This window comes from Mercenaria mercenaria, chromosome 2 (genome assembly GCF_021730395.1).
Source record: "Mercenaria mercenaria strain notata chromosome 2, MADL_Memer_1, whole genome shotgun sequence".
NCBI classification, from domain to species: Eukaryota; Metazoa; Mollusca; class Bivalvia; order Venerida; family Veneridae; genus Mercenaria; species Mercenaria mercenaria.
The window spans coordinates 24,963,926-24,982,384 of record NC_069362.1 but is presented as its reverse complement, the minus strand read 5'-3'; the positions used below and the strand labels follow the sequence as shown (position 1 = coordinate 24,982,384).

The window sequence follows — 18,459 nt, the reverse complement described above, 5'->3', positions numbered from 1 at the left end:
AAACACTAAGTAGGTTTGGGCCGCTCGTAGCTGATTAAACTCTGTAAATACACATTAATAAACACTAACTTATACTAAATTTCCCAAAAAAATGAAAAGTACTGAAATGTCATTGGACAAAAAATAATTTCAAACACTAATATGAATAAAGTGTCAGATAAATATTAGATTGCTCAGACCTCTGACACAGTTTGTTTTCTCACGTTTGACGCGTTTTACTTACAATTAATAAACTCTAAGTTTTGCCTCCTTTCCACAGTTCGGTTTCGTGATCTTCAAGCAACGACTGGGGTCCTGGTTGTTAAGGTTGCCGACTTTAAATCACTTGCCTCTCGCCGATCTGGGTTCGAGCCTCATTCTTAATATGAGAAGGCCATCCAGCTCGGTGGTTCTACCCAGGTGCCCGCCCATGATGAAATAATACCAGAGGGTAACCTGGGGTCTTCTTCCAAAATGAAAAGCTGAAAGCCGCCATATGACGTATAATTGGGTCGATGGGACGTTAACAAATCAAGATACGGATGTATTGGATGATATATATATACAAATGTATACACATAGGGAAATTCATGCGGACATCTAGTTTCGTTCTTTGCACTCTGAATAACGTTGGACCCTCGTACACACTTCTCTTCTCTACGTTTTGTACATCTAGACAAATACCTCTTCTATTATTTGACTTAATAATGAGTGACCTTATTTCTGAAATAAATTAATAGAAGCGTTTTTGCCGGATGCCATTTCGACCTACTTTAAGTCGAGTTACATATAAAGCGAAAACAACGGATCTTAAGCCAGATCGGGGCAGGTAAAATATAAAATCTATCCGTTTTGTTACGACTTTATTTCACTTAAAACAAAAATTCTTTGATAAAATCTACTCTAGATACATATTTATAGCATATTTTTCAAAACAGTGTCTTTTCTTGAACACAGTATTTGATGCATCATATGAACAGTATACTGCATGTTAACTAGTTCGTAAGATGCAATCGCCTCACAGCCAAATGCGGACACCGCTTAAACATGTCGTCTCAAAATTCATTTCTGCTGTAATATGTTTTTGCTATTATCACATGTTAGCCTCGAGTACATGTCTTATAACTTACGATTTTAAATGCTTGTTTATGCTATAATGTGTCGTATAGATGTCTCTCAACAGCAAAGGGGCATAGTAATATTACGTCTCAACATATTTTCAAATACAAACCACTTAAACACAATTGCTGCTTAGACAAAATACCGTGAAATGAATAATGTTCAGGGGGTTGAGGGCTAATTTTCGCAGATTTCGTGGTTTCGTCAATCCAAGTATTAAATCCTAACGAATAATTTTTCCATTTACTTCCTCTTTAAAATTTCAAAAACACGAATTCATGTCCCCACAAAATAGTCATTTTGTCAAAACTACGAAATTGAATGACTTACAGTATTAGGCAGCCCATTACTTATCTGGCATACGTGCACACGTTATCCTCAAATCGCCAATTATCTCTATATCGCATTTTCATTTTTTAAATATTCATAACTGGTTACTGCGTCTGCGACGTTTCATTAAATATCTGGACTATTTCAAATCAGAAATCAACCCGTTTCATTTTTTAAAACAGCTAAAACTAGATTTAGAAGCTTTGAGGTCGTCATGTTTTGCCGAGTACTTTAGTTCCATTTCTACGCTCGGTAACTGTATTTCCCCGTCTTTTATCTCCATTAATGGTTCCTGGGTGTGCTTGGGCTCTGTATCGTATTTCTGTAATATAAAATAATAAGCTTAATAAAATGGATCCTATCTCTCATGTATGCATATTACTTCTGAACTTAACTAAACTGAACTGAACTTTTTAGCGTCTTAATATTCCTTTCCAGGTGGACATGTATACCTAGCAAATGCTGCTTACAAGAGGATGCATATATACTTCCTTTAGAAAATATTAAAAACATAAGTCGGTGCTAGGGGGCGTGAGGGCTTTTTTCACATTTCATTACCTCTCATGAACACTCAATTAAACCGAGTCTGTTATTATTTTGCATAACTGTGTTCTGGGCTTCCAAAGGATCTTCTTACAGGTTTTATTATTCTGTATATGACAGATATATATGAAGAATGACAAAGCCGTAGTCTGAGAGATAGCGAAACATCTCCCCACTTCCAATAAAAATTTATTACTGAAGAAACCATTATTTTTCGTGCGATCTGTCCTGTCTCACTTTGTCATCTGGCAATTTATCAGGTCTCATGAATTTATTTACAAGAATTACATAGTTATTTTTCCTGACAAAAATAGTGCAAATGTAGGGACTTAGTAATGTCTATCTTGTTCTGCATTTCTTTGTCATCTATCAATATGACAAATTTCCGAAAAAAAATCATTTGGTAATTTCAAAAGTCACTGTCAAGACAAAAATTCGGTTCACTTAAAATGAGATATATGTAGAATTATCAAGATTTAGTTATGGTTTTTCAGTTTTGCAATTCTTCACGTCGATGGTATCATTGTGTCAAAGTTTTGATAAATTACCTTCATTTGTATTGAAGTTTTAGAACTAAAAATATGTAAACTGATAATGTTTTTAGACACGAAGTTGGGATTTTCTTTTATTACCATCTATCACTATGTCAAGTTATATCGTAATCAAACCAGATATGTAAAATTATGGAGATGACATAAAAACTTGAGAACCTGTATGGTTTTTTCATTTGATGAAAATTTATACCAATTTACATCAAAATTATTCCATGTATCTAAAAGATATACGGCAGGCAAGTTGCATATTTAGGAACAGACAAACAGATGGACGGACAAGAAAACAGACGGATAAACAACATTCCTATTTCTACATTTCGCTTTGCGCGGACGGACTTATATAGAATGGTAAGATCTAACAAAATCAACCGTTCATGACAACTACGGATTATTGCAGAAGCATTTGCCATCCTTCTATTGAAATTAGATGATATTGTATAAAACTATTTGGTCCGAAATACGAAATACGTGTGAAACAATTAATATGGTATAAAAAGATTGAACTTTAATGAAAATTCAAATGGAATGGTTTCTCGCAACGCGTTGGTAAAGATATTTGCAATAAATATGAACGTCCGGATAAGGACATGAATAATTGCTGTTAATTTTAGCCCGTACATACCCCATCGTGTTTCACTCCGAATCTAAGAGGTTTCCGTAACTTCTCTGGCAAAAATGGGAAAATGACATCAAATAATGGACATATGAGTCTGGCATCAATTTTCTTTGGATCTTGTCGACCTGATTTGAAAAGAATATTAGTTTATATATTGCACACAATGGTGGAAAATATATTTTTATCCAAACATCAAGCGCATGTGCCACTTGAAAAGGCCAAGATAATTTTTACAAATACTTTGTAATCGCGATATGATCTCTTGTTTACAGAACAACACTTATTTATTGAAGAAATTGTTTGGAATCTTATAAAATGCCACATTTAAATGCAAGTGTGTAGGTATCCCTAATTAAGAAAATCTATTATAAGTTTCCTTTTAATTTTATGACAGAAATAACAGTTCGTATTACGTTAAAATAAAACTCTAGGCACATTAGAATACATCTCTTTTATGGCTTGCAAAACAGCTACAGGAGTATCATAATGATATACCTGTAATCAGACTGACCACCATGCCGACGATGACAACGATTGCTAGTGCAGTTGCACTATACCATAAATATGACAATGTGTAAAGCCTATCAATACCTTCAGGTGCACTGCAATGAAACAGACACAATCAGCTGGTAAGGAACAGGTGAAGCAGGGCCTGTATTCTTCAACATTTAAAGTCTGAAAATTCTTCCCTTTTTCTTTTTTGCTATTTTATTTCCAAGTTAGCAAAGATGGTAATGAAACTTTGCATGAATACGCATTCTGCAACTACAGACAACTTTGCGAAATAAATATGCTATAGATAAATTTATAAATGGCAACTTGAATATCTTACCATGTTTGTATTCTTAGTCTAAATTTAAGACATTAAACACTGTCGAATAGTGACTCCGCAATACTTTAATTTGGTTTGGTTTGATTTTAAAAGTAAACAGTCCGCCCGTTTAGCTCAGTAAGTAGAGCGTTGGTTTACGGATCACAGGGTCGTGAGTTCGATCCTCGGGCGGGGCGTATGTTCTCCGTGCCTATTTGATAAACGACATTGTGTCTGAAATTAGTCCTCCACCTTTGATTCACGTGGGGAAGTTGACAGTTACTTGCGGAGAACAGGTTTGTACCGGTACAGAATCCAGGAAAAATGGTTAGGTTAACATGACTGAAATACTGTTGAAAAACGGCGTTAAACCTAAAACAAACAAACGAATTAACAGTAAACGGCAATTCAACAAAAATCTAAGTTATCGTTAATCCTTTAGCTGTTCTTAAAAATAATTGTAAATGTAAATCTCAACTTACGAAAAAAATAAGAGTCAATGAAATACGGAGAAATTTACAAATCTACTTACATACTAGATGGTTTTGTCATCACAGTACTATTGTATTCTTATTGAAACCAGAATACAATTTGTTTAAGTTTTTAATGGTTCTCAGAGCACACTGAATAACCGGCTATCCTGACGCCCGCTGGAAATGTAACCCAGCTGGAAATGTAACCCAGCTGTAAATAGGTAGGTAAAGTTTTTCATTTATTTCTATTAAAACGAAGCCAATTCTTGCAAATCAACTTGACAGTTTTGTCAAGCAATGACCATGGCTTACATTTACAATTTCTGGGCCAAATACGATCGTTAAGTTTTGAGATATTCGTGAACAATTTCTTCAGTTTGAAAAAAAATCGAGCAAAAATCCAAAGTTTTGCGCAAATTGTTTTGTTTATGAACAACCTGTGAAATTTTTTATCACCTGGTTTAACAGATTTGTCCTTTCGGAACACATGTGTAAAGTTTCCGGGTTCTACGTTATTCCTGAAAAAGAATATTAGCCGTTAAATAGGCACGGTCGAAAAAAAAAGACTGTCGAAAACGGCCGCTAGTGCTGTCGTTGAACTCGGATGTTAACATTTATAGACTATCCATTAACTCCGATGATTTTGAATAATTTTATATGTAAAAGGTATTACTGGCAGTGATTTGACGGAAACGTAATTATTTTTAAAAATGGCACTTTCATTTCAAGAGAAATGCGAACGCCAACCATATATTTTTTTGCAGTTACACCGAAGTAATATAGTACATATTGCCATTTCACCAGCTTTTGATAGTGGAGGAAACCCATTACAGATACCTCCGGGCTACTGCAGAAAGTAATTTCACCTCGGGTTTTGCAAGTGCAAATGATTGCTTCTGGTCGTCAGTCCTTTGAATTTCGTTTGAAGAATTCAGTATCTTTAATGAATCTCAAATGCGCGTTCTTGTTTTGAAAAGTGTTCTTGATAGGTGTATAATCTTATTTGCTCATACATAATTATTTAATTGCTTCTAATGTAAATCTGCCATTTTGTTTTATTCATAAATACCTTTTCAACAGTTTATTCATGGTCTAAAACTGCAAGTTGTTGATGTATAGAGGCAAACGATTGAAAACGATTGTTTCAGATCTAAATAAGCAGAACTTTGCAAAATCTCACATGACTGTTAATCAGTTATTTCTTAACATGGCAGCCACATGTAGCTTTAATCAACATATTACAAGGTAGATCGGAACTTTCTTTGCTTGTTTACGATCTTACACAGTCAGCTATCAATGAAAACCGCATGAAAATAAAAGTTCTACTATACGACACAATATATTTAGGAATTGCCAGTCTGACACAAAATACTTATTTATAGCTCTGTGTTAAAGATTTTTTTTTGTTATACTGACATTGGAGGTGTTCATTAATGAATGGGCCTCACTAATACTTGTATCATCGGTAACACATGTTTGAAGTTTAAAAATCAATACGTAAAAATCAGTACATGCATGTAGAATCAGAGCCCGGACAAGACACTGCGGGCGGGCGGACGGACGGACGGACGAAAGGAACAAAGCAACTTTTAGACCCTAAACCAAAAGGACAAGATAATGAAATCAACCAGAATTACTCGACATGGCAATAAGGACCGTACATAAGTATATACAAACTGTTTACTGACTGCAAGTATACACATTTTACACAAATGAAAGACGAAAGAAATCGAAAAAACACAGACAGACTTAACAGATACAAAATATACATAAAGAAGAGACACTACGGGAATATAACATGTCTACAAGACAGTTTTTTTTACTTTTATACAGCTGTATTCTCGATAGCCGACAGCTGACTTCAACGACTGCCTATTTCAAATACAGCGGCCGTTTTCGACAGTCTTTTTTTCTCGACCATGCCTATTTAATGGCTAATATACTTTTTCAGGAATAACGTAGAACCCGGAAACTTCACACTTGTGTTTCGAAAGGACACAATTGTTCAACCAGATGATAAAAGTTTTCATAGGTTGTTCATAAACAAAAAAAAAATTGCGCAAAACTTTCGATTTTTGCTCGATTTTTCAAACTGAAGAAATTGTTCGCGAATATCTCAAAACATAACGATCGTTTTTGGCCCAGAAATTGTAAATGTAAGCCATGGTCATTGCTTGACAAAACTGTCAAGTTGATTTGCAAGAATTGGCTTCGTTTTAATAGAAATAAATGAAAAACTTTACCTACTGATTTACAGATGGGTTACATTTCCAGCTGGGTTACATTTCCATCGGGCGTCAGGATAGCCGGTTATCCAGTGTGCAGAGGTTATCGCTCCGATTCCGAGCACTACAAGATAGTAACAAACCATGATTGCAGTGAATACAGTTCTATAGATATATTTCTATTAAAACTAGTATCTACCTTTTTGAGATTCCGGCAATGATATTCGATTGATTAAATCCTCCAAATTCGTGAGTGAGATCAGATGTGTTTGAGATTGTGAGTGAAGAATTAATGGCTGAGTTGACCCTGGTTAGATTCCAGTTGCACCCCTCTAGGCTGATCGGAGGCTTCCATGCCACCGGCTTAGTTATGTAGGCGCCTACACCTATCCACAACATTACTATTAGACTGGAAAAAGTTCCTGCAAATGCACCCTAGTGCAAACAGAAAGATGCTCAAGACAAAAATCACTGGTAAACATTATGCATTGAAAGATACAAACATATCTGAAAAACAAAACAAGTTGTTGGTGAGAGACATGATCAGTATGGATAATTTATGACAAGCGATATATCTCCCAAATTTCAACACATGAAAAACTATCCTGTAGATGCGTATGAAAAAGTGTTAACTTACCTTGGAGTTCGCCCACGGAAATATCATCCCTAATGTAAATAGACCCAACATTGGCGCTCCTAACATACCGAATAGTGACAAGGCTGCCTGTAACAATAGAACACAATCATGAAAACCATTCCTTCCCATATCCAACTGGAGTAACGTACTTTACTTTCGGGTATTTTATCAAGGACGTATGTATTTACGTCATTGTTATTATGATCCTACTCTACAAATCTAACTCATTCCACAACTAGCAGTAAAATCAAATTAACAAAATCAGAGTGCATTTTTAGTATCATCGGAATTTGTTCACTATCAGAGCGTCATATATATATATATAAAGCAAGATCGCACAATGTCTGAATTATAAACCTGTTTTAACCAGTATATATTCCATATTCATGCAAGTGAATAACATATAACCAATATGATTCACAATTGTTTGAAGGATCTGGAAGAAATATGTTAGAAGATATCTTTAATAAATTCATTTCTTTGCTCTTACAATAATGACACACGTACAAGTACATAGCTTGATTAATCAATTAGTAACCTTGTAGATATATTCCAATCGTAGCTTTTCAGAGAACAACAGAAAGAAAAAGAAATGTTTATGATGTTTGATGCAACATAATATGAGCCGCACCATGAGAAAACCAACATTGTACATTTGCGACCAGCATGAATCCAGACCAGCCTGCGCATCCGCGCAGTCTGGTCAGGAGCCATGCTCTTCGCTAACAGTTACTCTAATTGCAATATGCTTTGAAAGCGAACAGCATGGATACTGACCAGACTGCGCGGATCTGGATCCATGCAGGTCGCAAATGTACTATGTTGGTTCTCTCATGGTGCGACTCAATTATTTTCTTACGTTGATTGTATAAGTTATTAATATACCTGTAGAATGTTGCCAAGTTTGGACGCGACGTACGTGAGTCCGAGGCAAATGGCTCCATACACAAGAGCTGAAATTGTTGAAGAGGATAAGATGGGTTTTTTTCTGAATCTGAATTTAATTCGTTATTCAAAATATCAATATAACAATATTTCATTAATAATGGACACAAATTTGGCCATTTTTTGATGAAAGAAAAGACATAAATATGCATTATGTCAGGCTAATCTAAAAAAGAATCAATGCTGCGAGCTGTATAAAAATAGGCGTTGTTTTTTTAAAGAAAGTTTTTCGTTAATGGGAATACCTATAGATAAATATTTTACACACATACACAACTATTATTACAAAGTTATAGAAAAAAAAACTTTTGAAAAAGAAGTTTGATAATTTCTACAAAACAGAAGGAAGACAATAGAAGTATATGTGATATCAAACACAATATATATATCCCCAAACAAGCTTAACTTTGTATAAAGTATTCATTACTTCTTCTGAACAATTCAGAATAAAATATCATGATTAGTATTGGTCTACGGTACAAATTTCCAAAATGAGGAGTGGTCTCCGATAACTTTACAATGAACAAATGGCAGACCTACAGTTTCTTAAAGATGAATGTGTTTTAACCTGATATTTCATCTATATTATGATAGTACTGTGATTGCAGAACTGTTAGGATACTAACCAATGATTTTTGAAATATTTGTTGCCCTGGATTCCGTCATGTCTGGTACCGCTGGTCTGATGATATCGGTCAGGGTGACAGCCGACAATGAGTTCAGTCCTGATGATATAGTGCTGCCAAATATAGATAATATAGGTGCTACATCTGTCAGTTAGTACAGTCTGCGGTTATGCTGTAACAACCACGTGAATTGTATATACCTGTCATAACACTGTTATGTTTAATTACCAAGGAGAAAAACAAAGAAGATTTTAATTTGTATATACATCAACCAATTAATGTCCCGAATCTACTATATCTATGAAGACATGACAGTTGGGCAGCTCGATATCAACATGTTTATTTTAATTTGAGCGAATCATTTAATTATCAAGAAAATATTAACATTGTATTTACTAACAGATCACTGTTGGAAAGACAGATGTGTTTATCCATGTTAATTATAGATAATAAACAACTATCAACTCAACTGCTATGTTTCTCTATTTGTACGATGCAGTTAACTAACATGTCTATCAGCGTGCACGCAATAGTGTGCAACATTACAATTTAGGATGATCATACCTTAGTGTCCCACTGAATATACAAGCGACAAAGAGGCCTGGAACTCCCGGTACGTGACTTAGAAGGTCCATAACAAACAGAGGATAAAGCTGGAAATAGACAAGTTTGTTTCTCAAACTGTTGTTACCATAACACATTCTGGAATATGTGCCCGCGACTTCATGGGCGTGTACCGGTATTCACGGCTACTAGACCCTAGCGCCACCACCAAAAAGTAGTGATACTGGTATGAATAAAACTAACTTGACGTAAATTAATGCATGTATAAAGCTGACAGACATTTGATACATTTACAGAAATGTGAAGCAAGAAAAAAAGTGAGTGAAAAATGGCCATGTAATACAGAGACCCTACCGAAAGGAGTCTAATCATCTTAGGTGCAGGTATATACAGTATGTATACACACTAAATAACTCGTCTTTTTTATTCTATGTAAAACTGAGAAACTTTCAACGGATGCAGCACACACCAGGACCCATTTTTGAAATGTCTGTAACTTAAAGGAAAATAGCTCTACAGAGCAAAGAAACTGAGAACTATTTTTATAGAATCCGCTATTGTCATAACTTTTGACACTATTTCCCTAATAGTTTTAAGACTTACGAACCGGAGATTAAACAGACCCTCTTAACCTTTGATCTCCAAGAGCCGCCTTGACTTCTGAGTAAAGAGTCCGTGTCTTATGCGAGACAAGTTGTCTCATTATGGTAAACATTTGTGAAAAGTGATTTCAAAATCCCTTGATGAATGGCAGAATTATGAACAGGACTCGAAACAGACCCTATTCACCTTTGACCTCCAAATGTGACATTGACCTAAAAGATATGGATCTAAGTCTTGCGCACGACATATCGTCTCATTATGTGGAATACTTGTGAATCATTTCATGGGTGGCAGAGTTATAGACATGGACCGGGCACAAAGAGTGACGGATGGACGGACAGAAGGACCGGGTGACGCGCCCATTTTATATCCCCTTTTTTCATCGAACAAAATTAACAAAATACTTCACAATCATTGATTAAAGGGAATTTAGTTCTGAAGAAAGTACATCAACATTTAAGCCATTAATGAATGACACAATTATGGAGCGGACACAAAGCAGGCATTATTAACATTTGAACTCCAACAGCGACATTGACCTTTGAGCTAGGGGTCTGAGTGTTGCGCATGGTACATCGACTTGTTATGATAAATGTTTCTGTATCAAATAAAATATATGACAGAGTTAATGACCCACTAAGAAAAAATATCTAAAATATTTGACCTCTAAGAGTGATACTGACATTTAAGCTAGAGTTTTACGCGTTACATATTGTATTATTATGGGAACCATTTGTGCCAAGTAATAGTAAAATCATTTACTAGATGGCAGAGTTATGGAGCGGACACGAACAGACCGTGTTGCCTGTTACCTTTTCTTAAGCCAGGGATCTGGGTGTTGCGCATGACACATCGTGTCATTATGGGGAACATTTGTACCTAGTATTGATGTATAGTTGAAATATGGAGCGGACAGGAAAAATAGCCCTGATCATGTGTGACCTTGACCTTTTAGCTAGGGGTCTGAGAATTTCGCTTGACACGTCCTGTCATTACGGGGATCATTCGCGTCAAGGAATATTAATATTTCGTTCGATGAAAAGAGTTATGGCCCGGACATGAAGAAGACCGTGTTAATACCATGTTAACTTTTGACCTCCAAGTGTAACCGTTTTGACTTATGACCTCCAAGTGTGACTGTAACCGTTGAGCTAGGAATCTGGGTGTTGCTCATGTCACATCGTCTCTTTAAAGAGAATATTTGTGCCAAATAACCCGCCCGCTTAGCTCAACAGGGATTGCGCCGATCAACGGATCGCGGGGTCGTGAGTTCGATCCTCGGGCGGGCCGTATGTTCTCCGTGACGATTTGATAAAAGACATTGTGTCTGAAATCATTCGTCCGTCACCTCTGATTTATGTGGGGAAGTTGGCACTTACTTGCGAAGAACAGGTTTGTTCTGGTACAGAATCCAGGAAGGTTACTGGTTAGGTTAACTGCCCGCCGTAACATAACTGAACTACTGTTGAAAAACGGCGTTAAACCCAAAACAAACAAACAACATTTGTGCCAAATAATATTGACCTCGCTTGATGGATGGTGATTGAGCAGATAGGAAAAAATACCCCTGTTCATGTTTGATCTTGGCATCTGAGCTAGCGAGTTCTGCGCATGACACGTCTCCTTGTAGGAACATTTATGCCAAGTTATGGACCAGCCACGAAAGTATGGGCAGACTGAATGATGGAATAACAGACAGACGGACGGACGGACGAGAACAATCCTATATAGCCCCCAAAATCGGTCTTAGGACCGATAGAGAACTCATAATGTAAACAATTTTAACACGTTATTGACCTAGCAAAGTGTTTCAAGTATTTTTTCACATTTAACATATATTTGTAATAATAATACTTACCTGGTCAGACGCCATGATCAGGCCAAACTTAATTGGGTCACACGTACTGTAGAACGCATACATGACCACCCCAACCAGACATGCTAGCATCAGTATAACACACAGACCAGGAAAGTTGATCCACAGAGCTCTGAAGTACATGATATCGAATCACTTTGAGAAACATGTAGACTTTTCACCGCAGGAAGGGACCTTCGTTGCCCAGCGGTTATAGTCACTGACTTCGAATCACTTACCCCTTACCACCGTGAGTTCGAAAACTCGCTCGAGATGTAGAATGGTTTTATGTGAGGAAGCCATCCTGTTGATTTATGGACTGCCGGTGACTTAACCTAGGTGCCCACTCATGCCTGAGACAATTCCTGGTGGGGCACCTTGGGTTGTCCTTCACAATCATAAGATGGACAGTCGCCATATGACCTATAATTGTATTGGTGTGACGTGAAACCCAACAAAACACTTTCATTATAGTATATAATAAAAATATATATACTTGGTATATAGTATATCATCTAGTCATGTTTCATGTGGTATTATTTATATTTATATTTATTCTGCTTTTGTCTAACAGTTATCTATATTACTATACTTTTTGTGACTTACATTTGGGCGTCTCTCAGTGTACCACAACTGAGTGAGCGTTGTACCTGGGCTTGATTAGTCCCATAGACGCTCCCCCACAGGAAGGCACTCCCGACAGTCAACGACCAGAAACTGTGACGTACACCAGGGTCAACTCGAAAACTGAAATGTAGATTATAAGGATCATACATGCCTACCTGTGTTAGGCAGGGTTTATCCCACCCGGGGGTGAAATGAAAAGCCGTTTGTTAGCGAGGATTTTATTCATGCTGTCCCGAGGGTTGAGAAAAGAACTGTCATTTACATTTTTCATGCGATGACAAACAGTACAGTATTTCCTAGCATCATTTAGGCCTATATGATGTCAAACAGTGCACGTGTTTTTAGATATGGTGTTTACCCTAAAATATGACAGGAACTCCTATCCCTGGCACGTGTTAGGAAATGTATACTTTCCCCGGTGGGTGGGTGTCTGTAAAAGTGATACTGAATGTTTCAATCTATTCGGGTTTCTATGTACAATTTGACGTTTAGTGACAATTAACCAGAATATGGTGGATGTCGGGATCACATATCAATATTTTTATGAATAATATGATATTATAATGGTAATTAAATATGTTTTCCTACAGACTTGGTAAAAGATTTTAGATATCTGTACACGTCAGAAGTTTCAGATCATTTACCGATCCAGATCGAGTATCTATGACTGGGCTAGTGCAAAACACGTTTACTGGCAATTTTCTATCTAATACCCCAGTCACACGAATGGCGCGGATAGCTACGTCTAGCTACGGATAGAAACGTAGTAATCCGTACCTGAACCGTACCTCAAATTAGTAATCCGTATCAATCCGTACCAACACTTGGTCAAAACGTAATCAAGACTTATCCCAAACTTGCAAGTTTCTCCAACTTTTGAACATGCACAAAAGTTTGAGCGATCCGTAGCCGTTTGAGCGTGACTTTAATCCAACTTGGTTGAAACTTATTCATCCGAAGTTAAAAATACTAAAACGTAGTATCGTACTGAAACGTACCATGCCGTAGCTTAACGTAGTTATCCGAGGCTGCCCGTACTTCAACGTAGTTCCCCGCAAAGTAAGCGCTGGGCAAGTTGCCAGGCGCAGTAAAATATAATTCATCGTAGTAGCCCCTACCTATCCGTACTTATTCGCGTCCTGTATTGTTTTATTTTGTTTTATTTGTTGCCCGTTTCTCACCATTTTTCCGTACTAAGACGTACTACTCCGTACTTATTCCCCACGGACAAAATGCATCCGCACCGTACCTCAACGCACGGACATATCCGCATGTGTGACTGTAGCTTTACTTGAAAGGAAATAGGACTTACTCCATCCCTGTTGACATTTTGTAGCGCCGTAAAATTAAAAATAAAAGAAAAAAAGGTGTGTTGGCCTCGGGTAATACAATAAAAGAAAAGGTCGTGTATTGATCCGGTGCTCCGGGAAATAATGGAAATGCTGGAAAACTAATTCACATACTGGAAAGATCATCAAGAAACTTTAAGTATTCGCATACTGAATTTATTAAACGAGTTAAATGAAAGAATAAAATGAGGGGTTCATTACATTCACGCGAAAAAAAAAGGTTCAACTAAACCATAACTATTATATCTGTTATGTCCGTTATAGTGGACCTAAGATAGGCCTAGTTCTTGTGTTCCGATTTATGGAAGGCCGTACACGCCAGTTTTATAATGGAATTCTATGGGAAAACAACTGGATTCATGCAACGCGCTGTTTTAGGATACCCGTATGTAGTCAGGGACAAAATGAACGGGAAGCAAATTCCAAAGTTCAATACATCAAAGTATGTGAAAATTGAAAAAAAAATTGCAAAGAAATAGAAGTCTATAATGTAAATATTAAAAAGTTTCTTTTTCTCAGAGATAATGCAATCAATTAATTAATTGAGCTATTACTTATATGATGAAAATGATAATAATGATAATCATTATTTTTATCATTTTGTTAAATAAATAAATCTAATTTATATTTATTAATTGGTGAAATAGACCTATAAGGATAAAAACGTCGTTTTTCAGAGAAGGGTTGGGGGAACGCAATATAGACCTATGGTGAACCGACGTAGGTGTGTGACGCCATCTGTGACGTCATTTCAATAATATTTGTCATTTATAAGCAGAAATGACTATGCAATAAATATATACTATTGATTTTAAAAAGATTTACATACTCGTCAAAATACACCCTTTCATTTTCTTTGGCAATTTGCCAGGTGTTAATGAAGCCACCCATCTCTATACATCCTTGTATCAGTGTTGCAAGTAGACCGGTTATCATCATTGTTGTTTGGAATGTATCAGTCCACAGTACCGCCTTCATACCGCCCTGCAAAAATATGCATCATCAAACTGTTGGAATTACAATTTTTATTCGGGATGATTTAAATATGCACGATATGAATATTTCTTACTTTTTGCATAAAATTCCACGAGGCTTTAATTTTTTATGCTAGAAACAGATGTTACAGCTGTCCAACCAGATGGTATTTTAATTATATGGTTAGAAAAAATCACTACTTTTTGGAACTACACATGAACTTTTACAGAAAGAGCCATAAAGGGAGATAATAGAATGGAAAAAATAAAACTTTCTGTTATGTTAATCAATATTCAAACCTTTGAACAGAAATAGCGAAAATACGTTTAAACGAGTTATTCAAATATTTTATCTGCAACAAAAATGTGGCATCCACATATAAATAAAAACACTATGAGTCCTTCATGGGACGTGATATTGCATCACCTTGATATTTAATGCATATTATGTACATTCACACTTGTATGTCGTCTGCTGATTATATTATTAATGTATTATTCATACATTATCACACTGTATCTTTTATGGTACATTTTAATGACATAAATTATATACAAACATACAACTGCCGTGTAGATTGTACAAAGACTTCCCACAGACAACACTGCTCCCCATAAAGACAGACCTGTCACTGAAATAATTAAACAGCAATTATTTTATATACGTATAAGTCAAAGCTTTAGCGCAAAAATATATTTCGATCATACTTGAACTTGATTCCTTTATATAGTTTTCCTTAACATTGGCGTTAAGACCATAAAATCTATCAAAATATCATTACAATTTGAAATAATTTTATAATCAAATCAATGTTCGTCCTTTTTCACGACATCCGTTTCTTCTTAAAAGAAAAAATATTAAGAAAGAAATTGTGCCCACTTTTGGATAGATTACGTTTTTTTCGCTAAAACTCCAAATCTGTCAGTAAACTATACATATTGCATAAGCGTACTATTGTGTTATTCCATGTTTATAGATCTACTTAAATTTGGTAGGTTTTGTGAATGTTCGTAAGTGAGACTATAGAGTTATGTGGACAGAACCTACCTGCATTTAGTGCTAAAGATGGCCCATAGAGTACAATTGACATGTAGATAATCTGAAAGAAAAAGAAAAGTTAAAGTATGACTAGCAAACAAACACGCAGTAAATCGAGATACATTCCATTTCCAACAACTGAAAATATCAACAAAATGCTGTGCAATTAAAGAAAAATATGGACGAGTACGGCCGACCTTGAGTAGAATTAATTGTTTTTCACCAGTGCATCTAATTTCACTAAATTACATAACTGAGTCGTTTTAGCCTACTTTCAACAGCGCTGGAACATGATAAATGATATAAATATCAACAGAAAGCGGACCTGACAATTTATACTACATTGTTTTTACTATTATATTTACAAAGACGTTAACAAAATGAATGTTGGGGTAAATAAAGACATACCATCTGTAGAGAAAATATGCACGAGCCCAGAAGACGTACACCTCGACTGAACCTCTTTTCAAGGTACTGAAAATGACACATGTTCTGAGCATAATTTTATGAGAACTTTGTCAAAATTTGACTGCATAAGCGGATAAATCCCCCTATTTTATTAGTTTTGTTATTCATAAGATTATCAAGTACAAAAAAAATTACGTCCACACTGAAAATTTAGAACTGAAAAGCAACTGTGTTTAAGGACGTATGCTAGAATTTGGTGCGAAAATTTTCCCAATAACAGAATTTCTTCAAACTTTGGATATTGAAGGACAATCATCTAGGAAACAAAAAAAATTGCAATAAAAATCATAGGTCACCGGTATCGAAAAAGAGTTATCTGCCCTTGAAAACCGCATTTCCCCCAAAAATGGCGTTTTCAAGGGCAGATAGCTCTTTTTCGATACCGGTGACCTATGATTTTTATTGGATATTTTTGTTTCTTAGATGATTGTCCTTCAATATCCAAAGTTTAAAGAAATTCTGTTATTGGGAAAATTTTCGCCCATCTCATATACAGGGAATTCTAGCGTACGCCTTTAAGGTAATATCTTATTGCGTGTTGCCTTTTAAGACATACAAGTCTTATCTCATATACATGTATATTGCTTTTGTAATCGGAAACTATGGAAATATGTCTAGCTATTTTTAGCTATTATACACGGGCCTAACTGTCAAATTCATCATATGAAATACAAGTATGAAATCTACACATAATCAAAGGTTCGTTAACTTCACAAGATTTAGTCATGTTCGAGCAAATAAACTGCTTTATCTACAATACTTTGAAGTTTGAGTGCAAATTTATGGAACTGGACAACTTTCACAACGAAGGCAAATGCTCCAAAAATGTAAATGCTAAATTTGTTTTGAAATAGTTAAGATTGTACAAGCTTTCCCCACCTCATAACAGGAAGTAAGTCTCAGTCTGTAGAATATAGGAACGTATATATGTGCCGCCATCCCTACTGCACCGGCATATGACAATCCTATCCACCAATACATCGTCCCGAAGTTATACATCTCCGCCGGCGTCCCAAGCAAAGTGATTGCCGACATAAAACTAGCTAAGAGCGACATGGAAACTGGTACAAAATTCATTTTCCCGCCAGCAAGTAGGAAAAGTTTGGTGTCCGAAATCTTCCTGTCCTTGATGGCATAGAAAAATCCAATAAACGTCGAAATAGCCAAAGTAGCACCAAATATAACATAATCAACTACTGAAAATGTATTTTTCTGCCCAGTTTGAAAACTGTAATTCCTTTCCGATGACATTTTGATTCACAACTGACAAGTTAACACCACGCGTACTTGAATACTAAACGCATGTATTAAGACAAAGATTTGATGCTAAAATTTATATCATGTTTACGCAGCGTTGCGTACGTCCGTTATCGCAAATGAAGACATTTTTCTAATCTAAAGCCCGGGGTTTTAAAATGTTTGACCTGATTTTGCTTTAATATAAGGGGTGTCCAAACAGATAAATTACACTTAGAGATGAATGACTGCGATAAACAGTTTCATTTTACTTTGAGCACGGAAGCCCGCAAGTCGCGGACTTAAACCTTTTGAAGATTAAGAAAATATGACTTACAGCGGCCGGAAAATAAAAAAGGGGATGTAACTCTCATGAAGTCTTCTTAACAAGTCAATGTAAACTTCAAAGCATCGCCTGAAATAAAAAAAGACATACAGACAGAATTAAGCTATCAAAAGACGAAATTAAGCTATCGAAAAGCGAACTTGAACTTATTTGATAATGACTTGATATGTTATGAAAGAAGAATAGTGATTACAATGATAAAGACGGACACCATTTTTAAAAAAAATACTGCTTAAAAACATATGATGAAAATAAAACAAAAGTATGACACGGGGAGCATTAGTACCAGGTGTATGCTATTTATTAACTCGATGTTTTCAGATACGTATATCTAACCTTCCACATTCAACTTAGTAAGCATCGTTGATTTGATGTCAAAGGCCAAAATGTTAATGAGCTAGTTTTATTAACGCTTAGTAAACTGTAAAATGGATACATCTATCTGTACATCCATATATTATTATAAGATTCTTTCACTGGTTGTAGGTGCAGATGGGAATTTCAGGCCTCGCGGGTTTAGGCGGTAACGAGGCTCCTGCC

The 18,459-nt window shown here is 35.9% G+C and overlaps 1 protein-coding gene across 1 annotated transcript; it reads right to left on the bottom strand.

The window, feature by feature from the left end:
• Positions 1-660: 660 nt before the first annotated feature.
• LOC123563541 (sodium-dependent multivitamin transporter-like) lies at positions 661-17,742 on the bottom strand. The gene is made up of 15 exons (XM_045356389.2): positions 17,217-17,742; positions 16,278-16,343; positions 15,879-15,930; positions 15,395-15,462; positions 14,686-14,840; positions 12,487-12,627; positions 11,884-12,013; positions 9,423-9,511; positions 8,859-8,971; positions 8,173-8,240; positions 7,288-7,374; positions 6,850-7,085; positions 3,637-3,743; positions 3,148-3,266; positions 661-1,750 (listed from the first exon to the last, which is right to left on the bottom strand). Exons 1-15 carry the CDS (start codon positions 17,586-17,588, stop codon positions 1,595-1,597), a joined length of 1,959 nt encoding a protein of 652 aa, XP_045212324.2. The 5' UTR covers positions 17,589-17,742; the 3' UTR covers positions 661-1,594.
• Positions 17,743-18,459: the final 717 nt, after the last annotated feature.

Bases quoted from the DNA above. Each gene is read 5' to 3' on its own strand.
- LOC123563541 (XM_045356389.2), bottom strand. From the start codon at position 17,588: ATGTCATCGGAAAGGAATTACAGTTTTCAAACTGGGCAGAAAAATACA. The intron at 8,241-8,858 runs GTTAGTATCCTA...CAACAATTTCAG, and splicing joins AAATATTTCAAAAATCATTG to CTCTTGTGTATGGAGCCATT. The intron at 3,744-6,849 runs GTAGATACTAGT...GTTTCATTGCAG, and splicing joins ATTGCCGGAATCTCAAAAAG to TGCACCTGAAGGTATTGATA.